Source organism: Paramisgurnus dabryanus, chromosome 1, assembly GCF_030506205.2.
Source record: "Paramisgurnus dabryanus chromosome 1, PD_genome_1.1, whole genome shotgun sequence".
Classification (NCBI taxonomy): Eukaryota; Metazoa; Chordata; class Actinopteri; order Cypriniformes; family Cobitidae; genus Paramisgurnus; species Paramisgurnus dabryanus.
This window is the reverse complement of record NC_133337.1, coordinates 50,618,834-50,641,491: the sequence shown is the minus strand read 5'-3', so window position 1 is coordinate 50,641,491 and position 22,658 is coordinate 50,618,834. Positions and strand designations below refer to the sequence as shown.

The window sequence follows — 22,658 nt, the reverse complement described above, 5'->3', positions numbered from 1 at the left end:
GCCTACTATTTTCAGTATGTTTTTTAACCAACATCATTAAGGGGTGAAGACCTATGTGATTCTACAAAACGCGCCATTCGCGAAGGGTAAAACCCGGTTGGTCGTCTCCTTAAATCAGAGCTGCTGCGGTGATGTGCCCGCGAGCTCAGACGGTCACAACCATTTCCACCTCTGCAGTGGGGAGCACGCGCGCTCAACAGCGCCTCTCACGCGACAAATGACGTTCACTTTTCACACACTCTCTCCTACCGCTTGGTAGATCCCACGGTAAAGTGAAAACTTATCAATCGCTTTCTGGGCTTGACTGGAATTTTACCCAGGGAATTGGGCCACGGTATTTTTGGAAACGTGCTATCTTCCCACCGCGTTTTGTATTGCATTTAAATGGGGTATCTGACTGGTTATTGGTCTTCCTTCCTTTGAGATGGAGTATTTACGCTCAAGCCTTTGAAGTCTATCAGATAACGGGACGTAAAGATGGGGTACGACACCAGTTGCTCTCTTTAAAATAGGTAAGCTTATATGCAGCAAATGTGACGTTTTCCTAGGCAGTCATTTACAATGCAACGTGCATCATCTCGTGGTGCTGATGCTGTGAGTGATGTTCACAAACCAGGGTATCTTATAAAACGACCATTTCAAAACATTTGCCGATGGAAGTCTTGCGTGTGCCATTTTGGTACAAGGTAAGGGGTGTTGGCTTCGTTTGTTCAGGCAATAGGATTACAATTTTACAAAAGAGGAATTGTGATGTGGTGTTCTCCGGTGACTTAAATCGCAGTGGGACTACATTTTAAAATAATGTTTGATAGACAAAGCGAGGAAGATGCCATTCTTCTGTGTTCCTCTTATGCTCGTGCTTTGCAATTTGCACCGGCGAAAACCGAACGCTTACGTCACGACAGAAGCGTGAAAAGCCAGCGCACGTGCCGTATGCAAAAAGGCGCTAATGACACAGGTTCTTCAGTTCTGACTTCAAACGGGGATCCTAATGGTGATGTTGGCTTTCTTTTGTGTTTTTCTCGGACGTTTCAGGAGCAGAGCGCCGCAGCCTCCGGCTGGAGAATGAACCCCCCACCGCCTGTCGGAATGCCATTTCTTTCCGCGTGCACGAGGGCCACGCGCCAGATGGCCACATCATAAGCGACCGTGATACTTCATTGACAACATTGCACTAAACCTGGACCCTTACTTTGCAGATCTGATGGTGAGTGAGCGTTCACTAAAGTGCCTCAGTTTCAGTCACAGTTAAGGTACAATGAGCGTCATAAGAAACTTTGCTGCCTATTAAAATGCTGTCAAGAGACAAAAAAAACTTTTAATGATTTCTACAAAGTGATTGTTTTTTCCAGTGATAATAGGCTAACATTTTAGCACACAAAATTAAAGCGATGCATCACAATGGCATCACTATAGATAATCGCTGCATTCTCTGAACGCCACCCGCGCGCAAGAGCGAGTATATATAGTGCATATGCTTGCTCAATACCACTACACTGTTAAATTTACTTCATTTAATTACACATACTGGATGCGTTTAAAGCAATTTGTCTTTTGAATTCCTGTAAGGGGTTAGTCAGACTCAGAAGGTAACCGCACTGGTGGATGTGGATGCTGGAAAGCGCGTGCAATGAATATCAATTGTCGTTGTCAGCTAATCATCACGAGTGACTGTGGCGCGTGTCCGTGGCCTTGGATGTTTTCCTCAGGGATGTTGTCTCTTTACTTTCAAAAGAGACTGCTTTAATGTAAGAGCTCATTACAGTCTTCTCGCGGGTCTGTGACGTAGGTCGAGATTTTAATTGTGTGAGGCTCGCCTTACCTTCCCTATGACGTCTGTATTTCTCTATGACGTCTACCGTCGCTGTATTCAGCCATTGAGATCACTTGCGTCATTCAAAAGAAAGCACGTAAGATCACAGCACCATGGAGAGCGCCGTCAATGCTTTATCTGTTTTAAGAACCAAGGACAGGGACTCTTACACAATAAATGACTGTGTTAAGGATTGACTTGATCTGATCTTGTAATAAGTGATATTGCCATTTTTGTGTAAAGTTACATTAACAACAAGTTGAGACACATACATTTAGCATATTTTCGTACATTTATGCATTTGGCATACTCTTTTATCCAAAGGGACTTACGGTGCATTCAAAGAAGGCCTATGTATTTTATCAGTATGTGTGGGATCAAATTCCTGATGACACAGTGCTCTACTAGATGATCTACAGGATCACTGTATGTGGTCTTGTGGGTGGTAAATACATTTTTACAGTTTCACATATAATAATTTATTTTGCATCTAATGTTTCCAAAGCTTGATTGGTAGGGTAGTGTGTGAGCAGTGCAAAAATATTGGGTTTAATCCCCAGGGACTGTACCTACTTATAAAATGTTTACCTTAAATGCAATGTAAGCCACTTTTGATAGAAACATCTGCCGAAGGCATACATGTAAATATAAGTTGTAAATGTAAAAGAGTTTAGAGATGTACAAAGCAGCAGCTGCTTTAAACAGCACTTTTTAATTATAGACATGTTGTAATTAATTACAGTTGTTAAATGTATGCTAATGGATAACGGCAATACAATGATGGTGGTTATATAATGGGTTTTTGTTTTGTTTTGTGCTATTAAGTGAATGTGAGGGAGGACATGAGAGGAGCAAGCATGTATGCATCTGTACAAGACTTATATATCAGGCTTTGTGTCTACATTGTATAAATATAATTTTGTGAACAATGTGTTGTATGTGAATATCTTCTATACATGTGTAAAGCAAACACAAGCAGTCATGTTCTGTTGGAAATACGGGTGTGTGTACTGGAGCAGACTGATTGACCAAGTTTTGTCTCTAAGATGAGCATGCTCACTGAAGGAGAAACCAAGAACCTTCTTAATGCTCACAGATGCATCAAAGCCATAAATACAGTGGAGTCACAAGGAGCTTATAACATTAGTACGAACAAATTTCATGAGATCGAACAGTTGCAACCCTGTTAAAGCGCTGAATGGTTCAATCAGTTTCAGCACCTCGATTAATATAATATTCCTCGAAGGGCCTGGGAGAAAAGACAAGTGTCAATCACATTAGCCACAGAATGTATGAATGTGCCCTAATCAATATAGAGACCATAGACTGATGGCATTTTACTAATCATATTAAATGCAAGCACAGCTTGTCTCAATGCAAAAGCAGCAGCCGGCCCTTCGTATTGTTTCGCTGACTCCATTTGCTTCAGAATTGAATCTGTCAGATCTCATATGATCACTTTCTCAAACCTCCCAACAATTCGTCTCTCAGTGGGACACATTTTACAATTGATTTTAGATGTCATGTTTTATCAGTTTTAGCATGCATTTACTAGCATAGATTTAGTTTTATTCTGGCCAAGGTCCAGATGGTAAGGCTATTGAATTTACACTTTTTTTCACTGAACGTGGTTTCCATGTGGTCTGAAATGTTAGCCTACTACTTGAAATACATTGTGTTAGCAATAAGAGGGTCAGTGCTTTTTATTATTGCAGTGCCTGCTGAGTGAGCAGAGTGATGATCTTCTTCCTCTCTGCGTGCTCATTGGCAGAGACCTGAAATGGCATCTCTTCAGAACTAACTTGCTGTTCCGTGACCTTTTTTTAACGCGTGCACTGATTGGTTAAGACCAGGCTAAGTTTGACGGAGGCCATATTATAAAGTTTTTAGCAGGTCCAGATCATCTATGTGTATTATTGGTAACACTTTACAATACGGTTGTATTTGTCAACTTTAGTGCATTCTCTAACATGAACTAATAATTAACAATATAGTTTTTCAGCATTTATAATATTTGTTCATGTTTATGCCAATGCAATTGTTCATGATAGTTCATAAACTTAACTTTTGATTAAAAAAAATTATAAGTAAATGAAAAAATTAACATGAACTAAGAATGTTAAATGCTTTTGAAGTATTGTTCATTGGTTTATGCTAGCTAATGCATTAACTACAGAGTTTATTTTGAGGTGTAAGTGTTACCATTATGTTTACCCACCCCTTTAACAGACTTGCATTTTTTAAAAGTTACTTTTTTGCCATTTTTGCCTTTATTTGAAAAGTATAAGACAGGGGTAAGGGTTCAGCAATTGACCTCTAGCTGGGATTCGAAATTCGGGTCTCTGAAAGAGTGTCTGCACCAGATTTTGGAGCACTGCCCATTACACCACCGGCTCTAACCGACTTGAACACAGCTTTCACTTAACCACAGACATTCCTTGAAGTTGCATATATTGGCAGATTTTTCTGTACTTAGGTGACATTGATTGCATCTTTATTTTGAGATAAGCACTGCATGCATGTTTTGGATACTTTTCAATGCACAGATTGGGATCACCTCCTGTTTGATGTTTGCCCCACTACAGGAGGTGGTGTTAATCAGCATTAAGTTTCTGTGCAACAATGGTTCAATGTCTTGGGTCATTAAAGATACGCTATCTTTGCTGAAGAACTGAGGTCAAAGGATCAATAATGTGACGCTGAGTGATGCTTTATGCGAAAGTGATTAATGGGCTGCAATTGTGCTGATCTCGCCCTGGATTGAGGACGAACACACACTGTGGGAAATGAGGCATAATTGGTTCAAGTGCAACAAATTTAGTCCTAATTATTATGAAGCTAAATTATTTCATTTATTCAGAATTAAGTAATCTTCTAATTAAGAAGCCTGGCTTAATTTTCATTTGCAGATTTTTATTGCACGGGTTTCATTATGTATGCCTTCATAGGCCCTTGCGTTGGCTCTCCTGACTTTGTACCACTTGTGTCACAGGCCTGTAGGTCTTTCAAATCTGTTATGAGAACAAGACAAATTTATATGTCTTGGTAAAAGGGTTTGCTTTAATTTTAAAATGGACAATCTGTGCATAATAGAATTCTGCTGATTGCCTCTTATTAATATAAGCTAAATATAACTCACTATACTGACAGAAAAAGAGTGATGAATGTTTTAAATAAGGTGTCAGATGTTTTAAGATGGAGAACAAAGAGAAAGTGCCCATTGTAATGTGGATTGTAATGTTGGTTTTGCTTCAGGATTTAGGTTTTAAATTTGGAAGAAATTTTAAGCAGAGACTCCACACATGATTATAAATTCATATTTTGCTGTATTATCATAAACTACATGCGTCTAAAAATATGCAACATTTTTTAAAAATGCTCTATGATGTTTTTAGGTTTATTCAAACTCAAACTTGTCCTCTCCTTCCCAGGTGGAAATACTTAGCTAGTACATTTTTAGGGTTAAATGTACAGTTACGCATTTAAATATACACATTTACAAAACCACCACTATTTCTTGGTCTTGTTTGTCTGACAGAAAGTAATTCAAAGCTCACAGTCATATTTTTCAGTAGTAGTACATAAAAAAAGGCTGGGTTTTTTTCTGGTCAAAAGGCGACAAACCCAGCCGTTGTGTTAAATGAACCCAGAAAATGTTTATATTTGACCCAAATTTAAAACCTATCATGTTGGGTCCGTCTCTTTTTGACCCAATGCTGAGTTGAAAATAACCCAGCCTTTTTAGAGTCTAGGTTTTAGTGTGCAAATAAAGTGCTTTTATGCATTGCAAGCTACTACTGAGAAAATGACACCTACCTGTCCAAGGTACATGGCAACTCTGGATTGCTCTTCAGACCCATCCTTTCCTTCAGTTTGTTTTTACAACCAGCTTTGTCTGACATTTCACCTTTTTGGAGGGCTGCGTCAGCCCTTTTTGTAGCTGCTTTATGTCTGGTTGCTGCAGTTTATGTTATCCATATTACCACATGACAGATAAATCTGCACCAAAAGACCATAAAGTTTGATCTGATGAAAAATCTTTTAGGTAACAGCAAAAAATATGAGTGTTCTTTTTGATATTCCCTTGTTAGGCATTTGTATGTATTTATTTATATATTGCTATCCTAACTTTACAGGACTGTTGTAAGTAGTTAAATTGTATTGTTTGCATGTAGCATTATTGTTTTCTCAGCTTTTTGCGATCTTATCAGAACAAGCCTGCGACCCACTTTTGGTTCGGGAACCACTGGTGTATAGACTATTCAGTCAGTTTAAATGCAGAGACATTCATGGTGCTGTTTGCCGAAGGGTTAGAAGCCCTTCAGGCACACAACAAAGGGGATCTTCGGGCTTGGTGATAAAATAGATATGCTGAAAGAGATTGATGCATGGAGGCGTTGTCTTTGACTCACAGGGACAAAGCTTTCCTCTACCATTGTTTTTCATTCTCCCTGTCTGCCCCACCCACTCTGCCTCTTTCTCATTTCACATCCAGACAGATGCACAAAGTTTAACCGGTCAGTTTTTCATATCAAATTGCTTATTCATGCCATGTATCCCTACTGTCATGTTTATTTGATGTGTAAAACTGGTACAAGGAGTTTGTTTAAAGCCTGACAGTTTTTAAACCATCCTTTCTGATTTCATTGACAGGATTTAAAGAGGGTGCTGTCCTTCCCTCCATATCCAGGGGATTATCTGCACCCAGTGGTGTATGCCTGCACTGCGGTGATGTTACTTTGCCTGCTGATTTCTATCATGACATACATCGTACACCACAGGTATGAGTTTTATAATGCTAAATACAATAATGATTAGAAAATAAGCTGTGCATGCAATGAGTAATTGATTATCACTGAAAATCTGGTCCTGTCCATCGCGAAATATGAAAGAGGGTGAAATGCTACCCCCCATCAATGCAGTATAACTTAAGAGGTGCATCGAGAATTATGAAAATGGCACATAAATGCATTAAGGTAATTCAGAGGTTGTGTGATATGAATTTGTATTTGATGAACTTCATTTATATTTATGCATGAATGCACACAGCTCTGCTATCATCCAACTAGTTTCACCCTCAGAAATTATACATACAGACCACCCACAGTCTGATGCACATTACACACAAGACTTTCTATTAAGCATTATTTTGGCTGACTTAAAGGTCTGGCTATGTGAGACTGCACACTATGATGTGCTCTGGGTTCTTTTTCCAAATTTGCATCAGGGTTTTGGGTTACTTCTGTTTATTTCTATGGACAAATTTCAGCATTAAGACTTACTACATAAATGTTGTATTTTAAACTTTTTGTATGTACAACTATTTGGTTCGGTTATAAATGTAAGCCTTTATTTTACTTCTCACACTTTAAGGTCACAGCAGGAATTGTTTTTGGGACAGACTGCTACGATACTGCCATGATCCCGAGTCAGACCACCAGTATTTATAGTATCAGACCCTTACCTGTCACAGATAGTCTTAATGAGTAATGCTAGCTCTTTGGAGAGAAAGGCACCATCTGACCCTCGAGGTACAAAGGCAAATGTAGTGTGCCACTTTGCAGAAATACTTTGTCTACAGAGACGAAACTTTGAATGGCTTGTTTCTTACTTTATTCTAGTAAATTATTTGTTTATTACTCGTAGCGTGATTGTCTGCCCTCCTGAAATATAAAGGCATGCGTGCGTATGTGTGTCTGCAGCATAATCCGGATCAGCAGGAAAGGTTGGCATATGCTCTTAAACTTCCTCTTCCACACTGCCATGACGTTTGGAGTGTTTGCAGGAGGCATCAACCAGATCAAGTACCCCGTAATCTGTCAAGTGGTAAGTCTCCCAATTCTCCACCCTGTTTTTACTGGGCATCATCCATGCCCAGTATCTGTGGCTCAGAGCGCAAAGTCACAAACATATGGCCTCTTTGACTCCTGAGTTGGCATGAATGCCATTTATTGAGGCACAGAGGGCTCTGTTTGGCAAGGCTGCTTGTTGTTGAAAGGCTAATGTACTGGGGCACTAAAATTGCTGTAACCTTTTAAACTGTAGCTCTTATTCCTTTATCACAGACAATTGCCAGTCATGACAAATGAGTCAGATTAATTGAGTTATGTTCATAGCTGCATACTTATTAAACCAAGTCAACCTATTTTAAAAACATAATATTTATGACTAGATGTATAAGAATAGATTTGGGATGAAAAGTAGCTCATGTGGAATCCTGTAGCTTAACCGGTAGAGCGTTGCATTAGCAGCACAAAGCTCATGGGTTTGATCCCATTAAATACACATACAGATCAAATGTATTCCCTAAATGCAATGTAAGTCAGTTTGTATAAAACATCTACCAAATGCATAAATATAAATCTATAGGCCGGTTTCCCAGACAGGGCTTATCCTAGCCCCAGACTAAAATGCACTATTGAGCTGGCTTAATTTAAAAACATCTTGTACTGACATATCTAAAAGGATTACTCCATTATCATAAACAAATCCAGATAATTTACTCACCTCCAAAACATTCCAGGATTTTTCTCCATATAGTGGACTTTAGTGGACCTCAATGGTTTGCAGTTTAAAATTGCAGTTTCAATGCAGCTTCAAATGGCTCTAAATGATCCCAACTAAGGCATAAGGGTCTTAAATAGCGAAACAATTGTAATTTTTTACTTTTAAACCACAACTTCTCGTCTTGCACTAGCTGTGTGACATGTCAGCGTGACCCTTATGTATTACGTAATGTAATTAGAATATCCTCAAAAAGTTGATTTATTTCACTAATTCCATTCAAAACGTTGAACTTGTATATTATATTAATTCATTACACACAGACTGATATATTTCAAATGTTTATTTCTTTTAATTTTCAATTATTATAACTAACAAATAAGGAAAATCCCAAATTTAGTGTCTCAGAAAATGAGAATATTGTAAAAAGGTTCAATTTTGAAGACACCTGGTGTCACGCTCTAATCAGCTAATTAACTCAAAACACCTGCAAAGGCCTTTAAATGGTATCTCAGTCTAGTTCTGTAGGCTACACAATCATGGGGAAGACTGCTGACTTGACAGTTGCCCAAAAGACGACCATTGACACCTTGCATAAGGAGGGCAAGACACAAAAGGCCATTGCAAAAGAGGCTGGCTGTTCACAGGGCCCTGTGTCCAAGCACATTAATAGAGAGGCGAAGGGAAGGAAAAGATGTGGTAGAAAAAAGTGTACAAGCAATAGGGATAACCTCACCATGGAGAGGATTGTGAAACAAAACCCATTCAAAAATTTGTTGGGGATTCACAAAGAGTAGACTGCAGCTGGAGTCAGTGCTTCAAGAACCACTACGCACAGACGTATGCAAAACCTGGGTTTCAGCTGTCGCATTCCTTGTGTCAAGCGTCTCACTTCTGGACTGCTTCTGGGTGGTCCAAAGTTATGTTCTTTGGTGAAAGTCAATTTTGCATTTCCTTTGGAAATCGGGGTCCCAGAGTCTGGAGGAAGAGAGGAGAGGAACACAATCCACTTTGGCTGAGGTCCAGTGTAAAGTTTCCAGAGTCAGTGGTAGTTTGGGGTGCCATGTCATCTGCTGGTGTTGGTCCACTGTGTTTTCTGAGGTCCACGGTCAACGCAGCCATATACCAGGAAGTTTTAGAGCACTTCATGGTTCCTGCTGCTGACCAACTTTATGAAGATGCAGATTTCATTTCCGAACAGCACTTGGCACTTGCAAACAGTGCCAAAGCTACAGTACCTGTTCCTGGTTTAAAGACCATGGTATCCCTGTTCTTATTTGGCCAGCAAACTCGCCTGACCTCTGAGAAAATCTATGGGGTATTATGAAGAGGAAGATGCGATATGCCAGACCCAACAATGCAGAAGAGCTAAAGGCCACTATCAGTGCAACCTGGGCTCTCATAACACCTGAGGAGTGCTACAGACTTATCGACTCCATGCCATGCCGCATTGCTGCAATACTTCAGGCAAAAGGAGCCCCAAGTAATTATTAAGTGTTGTACATGCTCATACAAGTTCATACTTTTCAGTTGGCCAAGATTTCTAAAAATCCTTTCTTTGTATTGGTCTTATTCGAATTTTTGAGATACTGAATTTGGGATTTTCCTTAGTTGTCAGTTATAATCATCAAAATGAAAATAAATAAACATTTGAAATATCAGTTTGTGTGTATAATTAATGAATATAAAATAAAAATTTCACTTTTTGAATGAAATTAGTGAAATAAATCACTAACAAATATTTTTGAGGATATTCTAATTATATGACAAGCACCTGTAAATGTCCTAAAATAACTAGTGCCTGGGAAACTGCCCCATAGTCTAAATGAAAATGTAAGTCTCAAGTAAAGATTAAAGACTAAAAACTCAGTACATGTAATATAGCTGATAGCTGATTGGATAAGACACAGTCAAAGACCTTGTAAATAAACACCTTGAACAGTTTAATTGCATATTTATGCAGCAAGTTGTGATCATGCATGGCATTCAAGATTAGCAGTTCTTTCTATTATTTATTCATAAAGTACTGATAAGTCCTATAGTTATAATAAATTGCAATTTTTGTGTTCATTGATGTAAATCTGAAAACCAAATTATGGCAGCACATAATAATTTACATTTAGCGCTCCATATATGTCATATATGGATGAGTGGGTTTGTTGGATATAGTAAGTGTGCATTGGAGCAAAGTGGAAAACAGCATGACCTCACTGTCTGAGGAGGATTACCTCAAACTTCCCCTCAGTACATCAACGAGGCTTCACACACGCACATCAACAGACTTCATATTTACACATCTGTGCCCATTCCACTCCGTTTGAGTGAGCTTTTAATGTTTAATGTTTTTCTTGTTTGTTGACAGGTTGGCATTATCTTGCACTACTCCTCCCTCTCTAGCATGCTTTGGCTACTGTTCACTGCCAGAAATATCTGTAAAGAGGTTTCAAAGGTTCCCCCCATACCTCAGGACAGGGACCCGCGCACACAACCACGCCCTAAAGCTACTATTTTCAGGTAGAGTGCAGATATTCCAATGAATTTGCGAATATGTAAAAGTTGGGAATCGTTAACTTGTTCTTGACCAATTTAAAAGAAGAAAAATACAGAAACCATATGATTTTTACGAGGGTTGTGACTTCTGCAGTCTTTGATGTGGACAGAATAACAAAATATGCAGTGCACTGTAATCATCAGATTCGTTGTCATGACGATCGGTGCATGTCTTATATTCTGTCAGCTGCGCATGTGAATCAACAATCAACGTCCAAGTGTGATTCATTGTTTCTTGCCACTGTCTGTGGAAAAGAACGCTTGGATGTGACATGCCTCGCAGAAAAACTGTCAAAACATCAACTTTAACATATTTGGACCGGATTATATACATGTTTGTTGTCTGTTACATGGAATGTGTACAAGACAAAAAAGCCTCTCTGTATTTTACTTCAGTATTCTATAAAGTCAAATAACAAAAGAGATCTGCACACAAAAATTGGCCCAAAAAGCTCAAAAGAATTTATTGTCCAGAGGCCACAAAAAGTGCAAAGACTGCACAGGGATCAACCCCTCATCAATGCCATTTTCCAAGCATACACCTGCATTCATTCAATACATGGGTTTCATCTGGCGTCACTCTCTTGTCTTCCGCCATTTTGAGGACCTGAAGTGGTCGCAAAAGAACTAGAAGCTATGCCTTCAATATGTTGTGAGCATCAAAATCGCTATTTTTACAACACTAAGAAGGCTCGACAAAACATGATATTTTGCTCGAAGTATCGCCTGTGTCTCTACACGTGAACTCGAGCATTGAGAACATTGTTTGTGAACAAAGAGTTTACTAAAAAGAAGGTTTTGAACAACTGACTTTGGTTGATTTGGCTTCCGCTCGCCGCCATCTTCCCAGTCTAGATGTATCGATCTGCGAATGGAACGTAAGGAGGGAGGAGAGTAAAGATGGATAGCTCCTAAAGCATAGTTCCATATAAATGCACAGATAATTCGTTGTTTTGTCGCAAGTGAAAAACAATATTGACCTTCTAGTTGAAAAAGGAGCCTCATATGAGATTCATTCATTCGCATTCAGAAATCGATTATTTCCGTCTGGCAGGGATGACGAGCAGACACCATAACAGCCAAAATCAGTTGTACAAAACTTTCTTTTTATTAAACTCTGTGTACACAAACAATGTTCTCAATGTTCGCGTTCATGAGTAGAGATCCAGGTGATACTTCGAGCAAAGTTTCATGTTGTGACGCGCCGCCTTAGTGTTGTAAAATAGTGGTAGTTCGGTAGCAGCGAACAGCGGCTGGAAGAACGTATCGGGGATTGAGTAGGCATCACACCCAAACCAAGGTATATTTTTTTAAAGTCGCGTTTCTTTTCATGACAGTCGAGGTGCGACATGTTGTCTTTCGTAGCCATTTCCCGTATCCATAAGAATCATAGACAGTAAAAGATAAGAAATCCGTAAATCGTAGCAAGCCAGCCAATGCTTGTCAGTAGCCTACTGGTACTCGGTAGGTCCTCAAGATGGCGGCATAACGTAAAAAGTCACATGACTGAAACCCATGTATAGGCTCATTACCGTAATCATTATAATATACTGGACATTAAAGTAGTATCACATTCTTCATATCTCCAAATAGTCTTTAGTTTTATCAGATTTATAAAAGACAGATAAGCTTTACTAATTCTTTCTGATAACGTACAAAAAAATTCTGGAGGAGTTACGAACCGCGTGAGGGTCGAGTTACAAGTCAACATTTTACACTCTTTACGCGCCTATTTCCAACAAAACACAGAAGTCTTACTTACCGCCTGCAACTCATGACCCGGTTGGGACTTTTCAATGAAATCCAGTGTTAGACAAACACAAACCCTGCTGCTACCCCGGATAAATAAACTATATCCATTGTTTTCATAATGCTGGCTTTCTTCTCCTTACATCCAAAAACACACTTCTTCTTTGTCATTGTTAAGTCTTGATGTAAAACAAAGCTGTCGCGTGAATTAATGCCTTAGCGTTCTTGCTCTCCTGCTGATTGTGTGGACATGGTTTTCCGGGGGAAGTGCCCATTTAAAAACAGTGATACATAGCTTACCACTGAAACGTCAGCTGAACCAGTATGCGAAAAAAACTTTCTGAAACTTCTACGAACCCTGGCGAAGAGCATTTGGTACAAAAATACTCTGCAACACTTCCAACTGCTTTTTTGACACTTTGCATGTGAAGTATGAAGTAAACAAATCTTAAACTGTGTTAATAATGCATGAAATATCTTTATTAAACAATAAAGGTAGATAGAAATAGATATGTAAAGAAATTTCTTTGGAATTTTTACAGAGATCTTATGAGAAAATCCGACTTGTCAGATTCGGACAGGAGTTAAATCTCTACATTTGTAAAATGTCAGTTTCTCACACGTCCTACAGGAAAACTAGCCACATCTCAATAGCGCTTAGGAGACATAAAAGCCCTATTCTGACGGTAATTGTTTTGTGTGGGGACGTAAAGGTATGGTAGTGAGTGATTTTATTGCTGTCCGAATCCAAAATGTCTGTTTTTCTCCCGTGTAAAATCCCAGCTGAGTTATCTACTGTTTTTTGACTAACACGAAGGCAGTAAGTTTTTAAAAGGGGATCAATGAAAAAGTCATTTTGCACTTCCTTTTAGCACTGTATGGTCACAGACTTTGCGTTTATTCTGAATCAGTAAAGCATCTTTCTTTGCGTGCAGTTTAAACACATTGACACCTTCATAACTGAAATGATGAGAAGTATATGGAGCAAAGTTTAATCATCGCTCCACTACAGTGAGTGGGAGCTGATATAATAAAGAGAAGAAAATCCATTATACATATTACATATACATACAAACCAAATATCTGGGTCATGTGAACGATCATATGATTAACTACCGGTACATGAGCAGCGCATTTCCAGGTGTTTCAAATTATTAACTTACACATCCACCGCAAAATTTATCTCATTCCAAACGCATGAGTTTTATTGCGGATGAGGCATGCAAATATATTTTTACAGACATCCTAATAGAGAAACAAACCATCTGAAGAGGGCTATAGACCTTTTGCGAGTAGATGTCACAGTTACGTCACTGCAAGCTGCTCGTGCAATGTGGTGACAGAAAAACAGGGGAAATGCATTAGACACGAGTGAAATGAGCAAGATAACTCAGAACAAGAAAATGTCTTGTTGTGCTGTTGAGTGTCAGACTAGGAATGCCCAAAAAAGATGACCTTTATTTTTATAGTATACCGTCATCGAAGACACCATTTGAAGATAAACGTAGGTGTTTATGGTTGCAATAAGCCCTTAAACGGACAGACTGGAGTGATGAAATCATTTGGAAATCTTTTAATAATTTGAATCGAAAATAATTAGAGAAGATGTCCGGTGTTCTGTCGAAGTCTTTTCCCACTATATGTGTTTCTTATAGCGTTTTTATCACGTTACGTTTATAATTTACTTAGAATGATTAAAGATTTGCCTTCATAATATGAATAATATCACCGTTTATTAAATATTTCATATTTTTTCCATCTTCTATTACTTCTTTTTACCTTATATTTTAGCCTATATATGTCGTCTTCCTGTTTGTTCTAAAATTATGATTTACATACTTAATAAATAGCACACACACACACACGAATGATGTAAAGTGTAATTAATATATAAACAGGCCTATTCAAATTAATTTGTATGTAAACATAATAGTTTTATAATAATTTTAGAGCAAATATGTAGGCTATAAGGAAGAAATAATAGAAAACAGGAACATAATGAAATATTTAATAAATTATATTATATAGAATACATGAGAGTATTGCTCTCATATGTACTTTAGCGATTCATACTGTAAAAATAATTTATTTACCAGTAAAGAACAATACATATACATTACATACATGCACACATATTTTTTATTTATTTATTTAAGTTTATTTGAATAGGGACAAGTATGTTACATAAGCTCATTTTACATACTACAACATTTTTGCCAAAGCTAATTCTCAATGTGTGAGGACTTTAATGTATGTATATCAGTAGCCAAGCCATTTAAACTTTTAATTTATCTAAAAAATAAACGTAACGTGGTGAAAACGCTATAAGAAACATTACACTAAAAAGAAACATTGGTGAAACAGACTTTGACAGAACACCGGATCCATAAAAATCACAGTTTAACGCTAAAACACTTCACTTTCTGCTCCGCCCACAAAAAACGTCATCTTTGTTTGCAAACATGCAAAAGGTCTATAGTCAGAGAATTTGCACAATAAAAGTACAATAAATGTTACTGTAGGGGTTTTCTATTTTATGGTCTTCTCTTCAATATAAAATTATAATTAGATTTTTATAATTTTTTTATAATTTTGATTATTCTATCCCTCAAAATTGCTGAACAAAAACTTTAAAACAATTAACTGTGGAAACCAGAATCATTACTTAATTCACAGTTATTATAAGGAATTTCCATAAATGTGACCCTGAAATCCAGGCTTTAGTTACAGAATGTAATTATGAGATAAGAAGCATTTACATTTGATTTCAACCATTAATTTCACTTTAATTTCAATATTTGACATACTTTAATCAGTCAACATTAAAGATATCAAAGTTATATTTTCACAAAATGGTCTTGACCTTCACAGAACATGTCAATGAAAACCCAGTTAAAGTCAATTTTTGTGACTTTCTACATAAAGTCATTTTACATAATGTAAAGAACATTCTGTGAAAATGAACCTAAAGACAAATTTTAATGCATATTTAAATAGGCTAGATTTCACTGGCAATTTCACATATGCACTCTGTGTATGTTAAAATAAAACCTGTCTTTTTCCCACTCTATTTTCTCTACTCAGGTTTTATCTCGTCAGTGGTGGGATTCCACTTATCATTGTGGGAGTTACGACTGCTGTTAGCTTGGACAACTACGGTAGCAGAGATGATGCCCCTTAGTGAGTATCCAACTTGTTTCTGGTGCCCAATTAGCTGTCAATTGTGCTGTTTAATCGGTTTTAGTGAGCCAGTAAATTTCACAAATCAGTGATTCTGGGAAGCTGAATCTTATTGTTATAAATGACCAAGTAGACTGTAATTACATGTTGAGTTTAAATGTCACTGTCAGTTTAATCACCATCTCTGTCTGTGGTGCAGTTGCTGGATGGCCTGGGAACCCAGCCTCGGAGGCTTCTACGGTCCAATCGCCTTCTTGGTCTTGGTCATGTGCATTTATTTTCTCTGCACATTTGTGCAGCTAAAGCGGCACCCGGAGCGTAAGTACGAGCTGAAGGCGATGACCGAAGAACAGCAGCGCCTTGCTGTAGCTGAAATCGGCCACTGTCACGCAGTCAGCGGAGAGCCAGGCGAGCACGGTGACCATACGGGCTGCACAGCCATCACTGCCTCTATGCTGGCCAACGAGCACTCTTTCAAAGCTCAGTTAAGGGCTACCGCCTTCACACTTTTCCTCTTCCTGGCCACCTGGGTTTTCGGGGCACTGGCCGTATCACAGGGACATTTTCTCGACATGATCTTCAGCTGTCTGTACGGAGCGTTTTCCGTCACACTGGGGCTTTTTTTGCTCATTCAGCACTGCGCCAAACGGGATGACGTCTGGCATCGGTGGTGGGCCTGTTGCCCCAATAAACCAAAGGTGGAGGTAAATGGGGAAGCAACAGGAAACGCAGGCCAACCATCCCAAAGTCACAGTCATACACCATCCCACGGCCAGAACCAAATCCACTGCCAGGCAGACTTATCCTGCCCAGGTAAACCTCTGCTCTCCCCACACCTCCACTCCCCATCCCTGCACTGTAAATTGGGTACACTTCCCTCCACCCAGAACCATACGAGCACCTGCTGCGCCACCTTGCACAGTCCCTCCCCCCTGCTTGGGAACTCCCGCCCACACTCCCTCCCTGACGAACTGCCCCGCCCGACCCTTCCCCTCCCCCTCCAAAGCTGCCTAAAGGACAGGTCAAAGACACGCTCCTTTAACCGACCTCGCCCCTGCCTCAGGGACTACTCGTGCCACTTGACCTCCACCAGCATGGATGGCAGCATGCATAGCTCCCACCTAGACAGCCCTCACAGCGTCCACCTGGACAACCCTCTCACCTGCCACACCTCACACTTGGATACTCAACTGTCTTGTCACAGCTCCCACCCCGACAACCAGTTGCGCTGTCCCAGCCCGAGTCCCCACCTCGAGAGTCTCTCCTGCCATAGCACACACTTAGACAGTCAGTTTTCCTGCCTCGAAGGACACACTTGCCACAGACACATGAGCTGTCCCAAAACAGACCCATTCTCAAGCATATGCTGCCCCAAAGTTGACCCCTTTGTCAGTCCCTGCCAGGCAGAGGATCCTGACACAGGGCCGCTATTGTACAGTTGTGCCAAGATGGCTGATAAAGAGGATGTTATGCTGCACTTGGATATGACCCCTCCACGGGCATCTGTGTCCCAGGCCACGCTCAGCCGGAAAGGTACCCTTAGCCGGAGAGGGACATTGAGCCGAAACAACAGCCAACATGAGGACTACCTGCTTACCTCTGATTCCACAGGTAACATTAGGACTGGACCTTGGAAAAATGAGACCACTGTGTAGTGCTGTTTCTTGCCTGAGCTAAACTACTGTGTAGTCCCAGGGCTGTTACCCAGAAGCCCTTTCTCCTCTGAGCTAAGCTACTGTGTAGTCCCTCTGTTGTGAACTTCTTCCTTCACCATCTTTATCATACCTTCTCTTCCCCTTTAAGGAGGCATTAAAACCTCTACTTACCTGTTCTCAGATTTCATCTCGACTTCATTTGGTTCGTCTAAAGTTTTTCGTACTTGTCATTTTGAAATGGCAGCAAACAACACGTGCCATGCTTTTCATTTAGACCATCTTTTATAATCAAACAGATTTTTGTACGTGTTTTGGGTACGGTTACATAATGTGCATTGTGGATGTATGTGTTTAGTGTGGGTGAGAGAGAAAAGAGCACATGTGTTTATGTTTGTGTGTCGACACGCTTGCGTGTATATACCATATCACAAGATTTGCATTTGCATAAAGCGAGTCCTCTCTTTTAGAGAATATCTTCCACATTTCTGGTTTGAATTTTAGTAAAAATTTGTCTGAGTGGGGAAACACCAGCATTTTTTACTATTAAACCATGAACTACCACTAAGGACATATGTAGCAACTCATAAAGTAGTAACTGCACATAATGTAATAAGTATTACATTATTATTGTAATGAAATGTTCATAGTGTAATAATTTTTTCAAAACGTAATTTTTTTTATTCATTATGAGAAATTAATTACATTATAAACTCACAAAAATATTGTTATAACTGTAATAATTGTAAACTTTAAACATTTATGCCAAGCATCACACTTATACATCGTAAAAACATGGGGGTGTGCTTGTTTTACTAAGCATAAACATTGTGGGACGCAAACCAAACAGAATACCCTAGCAACCATTTAGCAAGACCTATATCTCAGAAAAGACATATGGGTGGTCCCGTTTGCTTCGTGGCTTTGACTGTAATCATTGGTGGATGCCAATTCACTCCCTAGCACCCACCCTGGGAACCCTAGCAACTAGGGCTGTAACGATTAATCGTGTGTCCCATTAAAAATGCCTGTCTGAAATCGATTCCGAATCGCAAGGCTGCGATTCTGTGTTACATGTACAGCTTGTGCATATAATACGGCATTTGGTCAGTAGGAAGTCCTTATCAATCTAAAATCATTATGAGTTTCAGTCGTTTATAACATGCATTTAAAAAAGCAACACTCGTTAAACAAAATCATTCAAAATATTCTTTATTATCATGAAAATACCTGAAATAATTTGAAGAACAGCGATATAAATATTCCTCCAGACATTTCCCTGGAATACCGTTTGTAATGCTACTTCTTCTGTGGCACAAAGGGAGTTTCTGCACGAGAGCGCCCCCTGGCTTTAGGATGTGCCGGGATTTCACCGTAACTCATTCAAATTCATTGAATGGGAAAACGCGCATTTGCACGATTAATCGTTACAGCCCTACTAGCAACCACATAGCAACACTATAGCAACTGCATAGCAACAGCCTAGCAACCACCTCGGGTACCCTAGCAATAGTATAGCAACACACAAGCAACCACCTAGCAACTGCATAGAAACAGCCTAGAAATGACCCCGGGTACCCTAGCAACCATGTAGCAACAGCCTAGCAACCACCCCGGGATACCATAGAAACCGCATGGTAACCACTTAGCAACCAAATAGAATACCCTAGCAACCGTTTAGCAGGACCTATATCTCTGAATCAGAACATGTGTATGTGCTTTTTTGACTTATTTTAAACAAACAGAACGTCGCCAGTTTTATTACTTTTTGTATATAAATAATCCAAATACTAAATCTTTTATTTCCCAACCCGCATACCACAGTAAAAATTTGAAAATGGGGATTATAAATGAATTGACAAGAAAATAAACCTGCAAAATTAAAGGGTGAGACGGTGAGGATTTGGGGAAAATCTATTAAGTATTATTAAGTTTGTGGAAATTCATGAATAACCGGCAGAACACAAAGTCACTTATGGCTTTAAAGGTCCCGTTCTTTCTGTGTTTTTGAAGCTTTGATTGTGTTTACAGTGCGCAATATAACATGTGTTCATGTTTCACATGTAAAGAAACGCAGTATTTTTCACACAATTTACTTATCTGTATAGCGCTATTTTCACCGTCCTCAAAACGGGCTGATGTCTTCCTTGTTCTATGAAGTCCCTCCTTCAGAAATATGGAACGTGTTCTAATAGGGTAGTTTGTTTAGTGTGTTTTGATTCGATAGCAGCTTAGCTTGCTGTTAGCTTAGCTGGCGACTGATGTATTCCTGTGGGCGGAGTTTAGTCAAAAAACTGTTCTACTGACATCATTAAAGCAGGAAGTAGAGGGCTGTAGTCCAAACCGGCTTTGAGCTTTATCATTTTACAGGTATTATTTATGCTATTGTAGCAACATTACACTTTAAAGGGTTTAAAAAATGGGATCAGAAAGAACATGACCTTTAAACGTATGGGCTTGAATGGCATGAATCCATCAGCATGGTCACAATGAAACATTTGTTTATTTATATTGAAAATGTATTAATATATTTTAAACATTGTTTTAAATCATTTGCTAGTATTACCTTATCAACTTCAATTACATTAAGGTGCCACAGTGTTTCATAATTTAATAAATTTCTTACACCTATTACATTATGTGAAAATGTATTATTACATTATGAGCTCAAAATTTTATTACGTTTTGAGAAAATTATTACATTATGAACATTCAATTACAATAATAATGTAATACTTATTACATTATGTGCAGATATTACATCATGTGTTGCTACTATGTTGAATTTACATTTGACCCATTTGGCAGACGCTTTTATTCAAAGCAACTTACAATGCATTTTTATTCGTAGGTGTTCCCTGGGAATCGAACCCATAATGTTTGCGCTGTTAATGCAATGTGCTACTATTTGAGCTACAGGAATACTAATTAGGTGAAGGTGGCTTTTTTATTTCAGGTGTTGTGATTTAATCAAAACAAAACCTTTAATATTGAGATCTACACTAAAGTACCAGGTACAATGTGTTGTGGTTATCACAACCGAGTGATCGTTTTTTCGTCTACAGACATAAAAAAGCAAACAAATATCCGTCCTTGTGTTTCCATGGCGACAAATCGTGAAAAGTGGTGTCCAGCCAAAATGTGTTTTGAACTGCAGATATGATGTATGCACATAGCCTATTTGGTTACTGACAATAAGGTGCCAATCAGTATCAGTAAATGGCCTTATACAGAAATCATCAGTTATGCATGAAGCTCCTTGGAAACACTACAGTTTCTAGTGACCTCACTTGTCATTGCTCATTATATTTATTCTAAGCCAATTAACAAGAGCTTTACTTTTCATATTTGAATAAATGAGACAGTTTCTCATTAAGAGTTTATACAGTCTGTTGTCACTGTGCTAACTTCACACAGAAATAAGTTTGAAGCTTTGAAATTCTTGTGTTGTCTAAAAACCGCAAGCTTATCTAACTGTGAAACTACCAGTGAATAAATGATGGCAAACACATGATTTATTATTATTTCTGTGCTCATTTATGGTCAAAGATTGTAAAGGTTGTATTATTTTGTTTCATAAAGCGTGCCATTGAGTTATGCCAACAGAAGAAAATACTGGAGTGGAAAATTCTTTGTGTTGTGTTTCTTTGTGACCTCAGGGATTGTGTTGCATTTTCACTAATAAAACCACACAAGAAATAAATTTGCATGCAATTGATATCATATCCCAAAGTGATCCACCAAATTAAAGCAAGAACTTTGATTAAACAAGCCCATGCATTCTGCAGGTGTGTAGCACATGGATGATGTTAAGCTCTCCATTAAAGCACTGACAATTAAATTTGTCTACCTGCCTTACCATTTGTTGTTCTTAATATTTACTCATCTGACCCACTTCATTCATCCCTGTCATTTATAGCATTTGAGAGCTGCAGTCATCTCTGGTCAGCACATGGGATTTGTGTCCTGACCAGACCCAAAGCCAGGTTTTTTAACATTTGTCACATTTTCCAATAAATGTATTTTATCACCAGATGTTGTGCTCCTGTTCTGTCTATTAAAGTAGCGAGTAGAAATCCACTGAAGCATATAATGTTCTTAAGTTTGCCAAATTTAGTATTACGTTCTAACAATGGTACATTTGATTTTTCTTTTTTAAACACAAATTATAGCTCTACTTAAATGAATTATTTATTTTTGGTGTGTCAAAATTTTTGTGTTGTCATGGCAACTCTAGTATAATGGAAACTTTAATTTTGTTAATTAAAAATGTCCTAAAATTGTGTTTTTTGAGAAATTTAACACTGAACATTTTTTATTCAATTTGTTTATAATCTAACTCACCTTGAGTATCAGAGACAACAACATGCTTCTGTCCCTGCCTCACAAAGCATACATATGTGCATTTCTACAGTATAGAAAAAACAAAAAACAACTGTGTTACTTATAACTAAAAGTACTATTTCCTTTTTCATAAAAGTTTAAAATAATATAATCGATCCCTCAAAAAAAATAGAGATATATTTGTGGGATGCACATCCAGGGCACGAAGCTCCCGTTCCACCACATCCCAAAGATGCTCTATTGGGTTGAGATCTGGTGACTGTGAGGGCCATTTTAGTACAGTGAACTCATTGTCATGTTCAAGAAACCAATTTGAAATGATTCGAGCTTTGTGACATGGTGCATTATCCTGCTGGAAGTAGCCACCAGAGGATGGGTACATGGTGGTCATAAAGGGATAGACATGGTCAGAAACAATGCTAATGTAGGCCGTGGCATTTAAACAATGCCCAATTGGCACTAAGGGGCCTAAAGTGTGCCACGAAAACATCCCCCACACCATTACACCACCACCACCAGCCTGCACAGTGGTAACAAGGCATGTTGGATCCATGTTCTCATTCTGTTTACGCCAAATTCTGACATCTGAATGTCTCAAGAGAAATCGAGACTGATCAGACCAGGCAACATTTTTCAAGTCTTCAACTGTCCAATTTTGGTGAGCTCTTGCAAATTGTAGCCCCTTTTTCCTATTTGTAGTGGAGATTAGTGGTACCCGGTGGGGTCTTCTGCTGTTGTAGCCCATCCCCCTCAAGGTTGTGCATGTTGTGGCTTCACAAATGCTTTGCTGAATACCACGGTTGTAACGAGTGGTTATTTCAGTCAAAGTTGCTCTTATATCAGCTTAAATCAGTCGGCCCATTCTC

At 38.8% G+C, this 22,658-nt stretch overlaps 1 protein-coding gene across 1 annotated transcript; it reads left to right on the top strand.

Annotated features, from left to right (window-relative positions):
- Nucleotides 1-194: 194 nt before the first annotated feature.
- adgra1a (adhesion G protein-coupled receptor A1a) lies at nt 195-21,481 on the top strand. Its single transcript, XM_065262841.2, has 7 exons — nt 195-512; nt 1,036-1,207; nt 6,467-6,594; nt 7,516-7,639; nt 10,680-10,831; nt 15,701-15,796; nt 15,996-21,481. The coding sequence occupies exons 2-7, from the start codon at nt 1,205-1,207 to the stop codon at nt 17,449-17,451; spliced, it is 1,959 nt and encodes a 652-aa protein (XP_065118913.1). The 5' UTR covers nt 195-512; nt 1,036-1,204; the 3' UTR covers nt 17,452-21,481.
- Nucleotides 21,482-22,658: the final 1,177 nt, after the last annotated feature.

Coding starts and splice junctions, on each gene's coding strand:
- adgra1a (XM_065262841.2), top strand. Junction 6,595..7,515: donor ACATACATCGTACACCACAG/GTATGAGTTTTA, acceptor GTGTGTCTGCAG/CATAATCCGGATCAGCAGGA. Junction 15,797..15,995: donor AGCAGAGATGATGCCCCTTA/GTGAGTATCCAA, acceptor TCTGTGGTGCAG/TTGCTGGATGGCCTGGGAAC.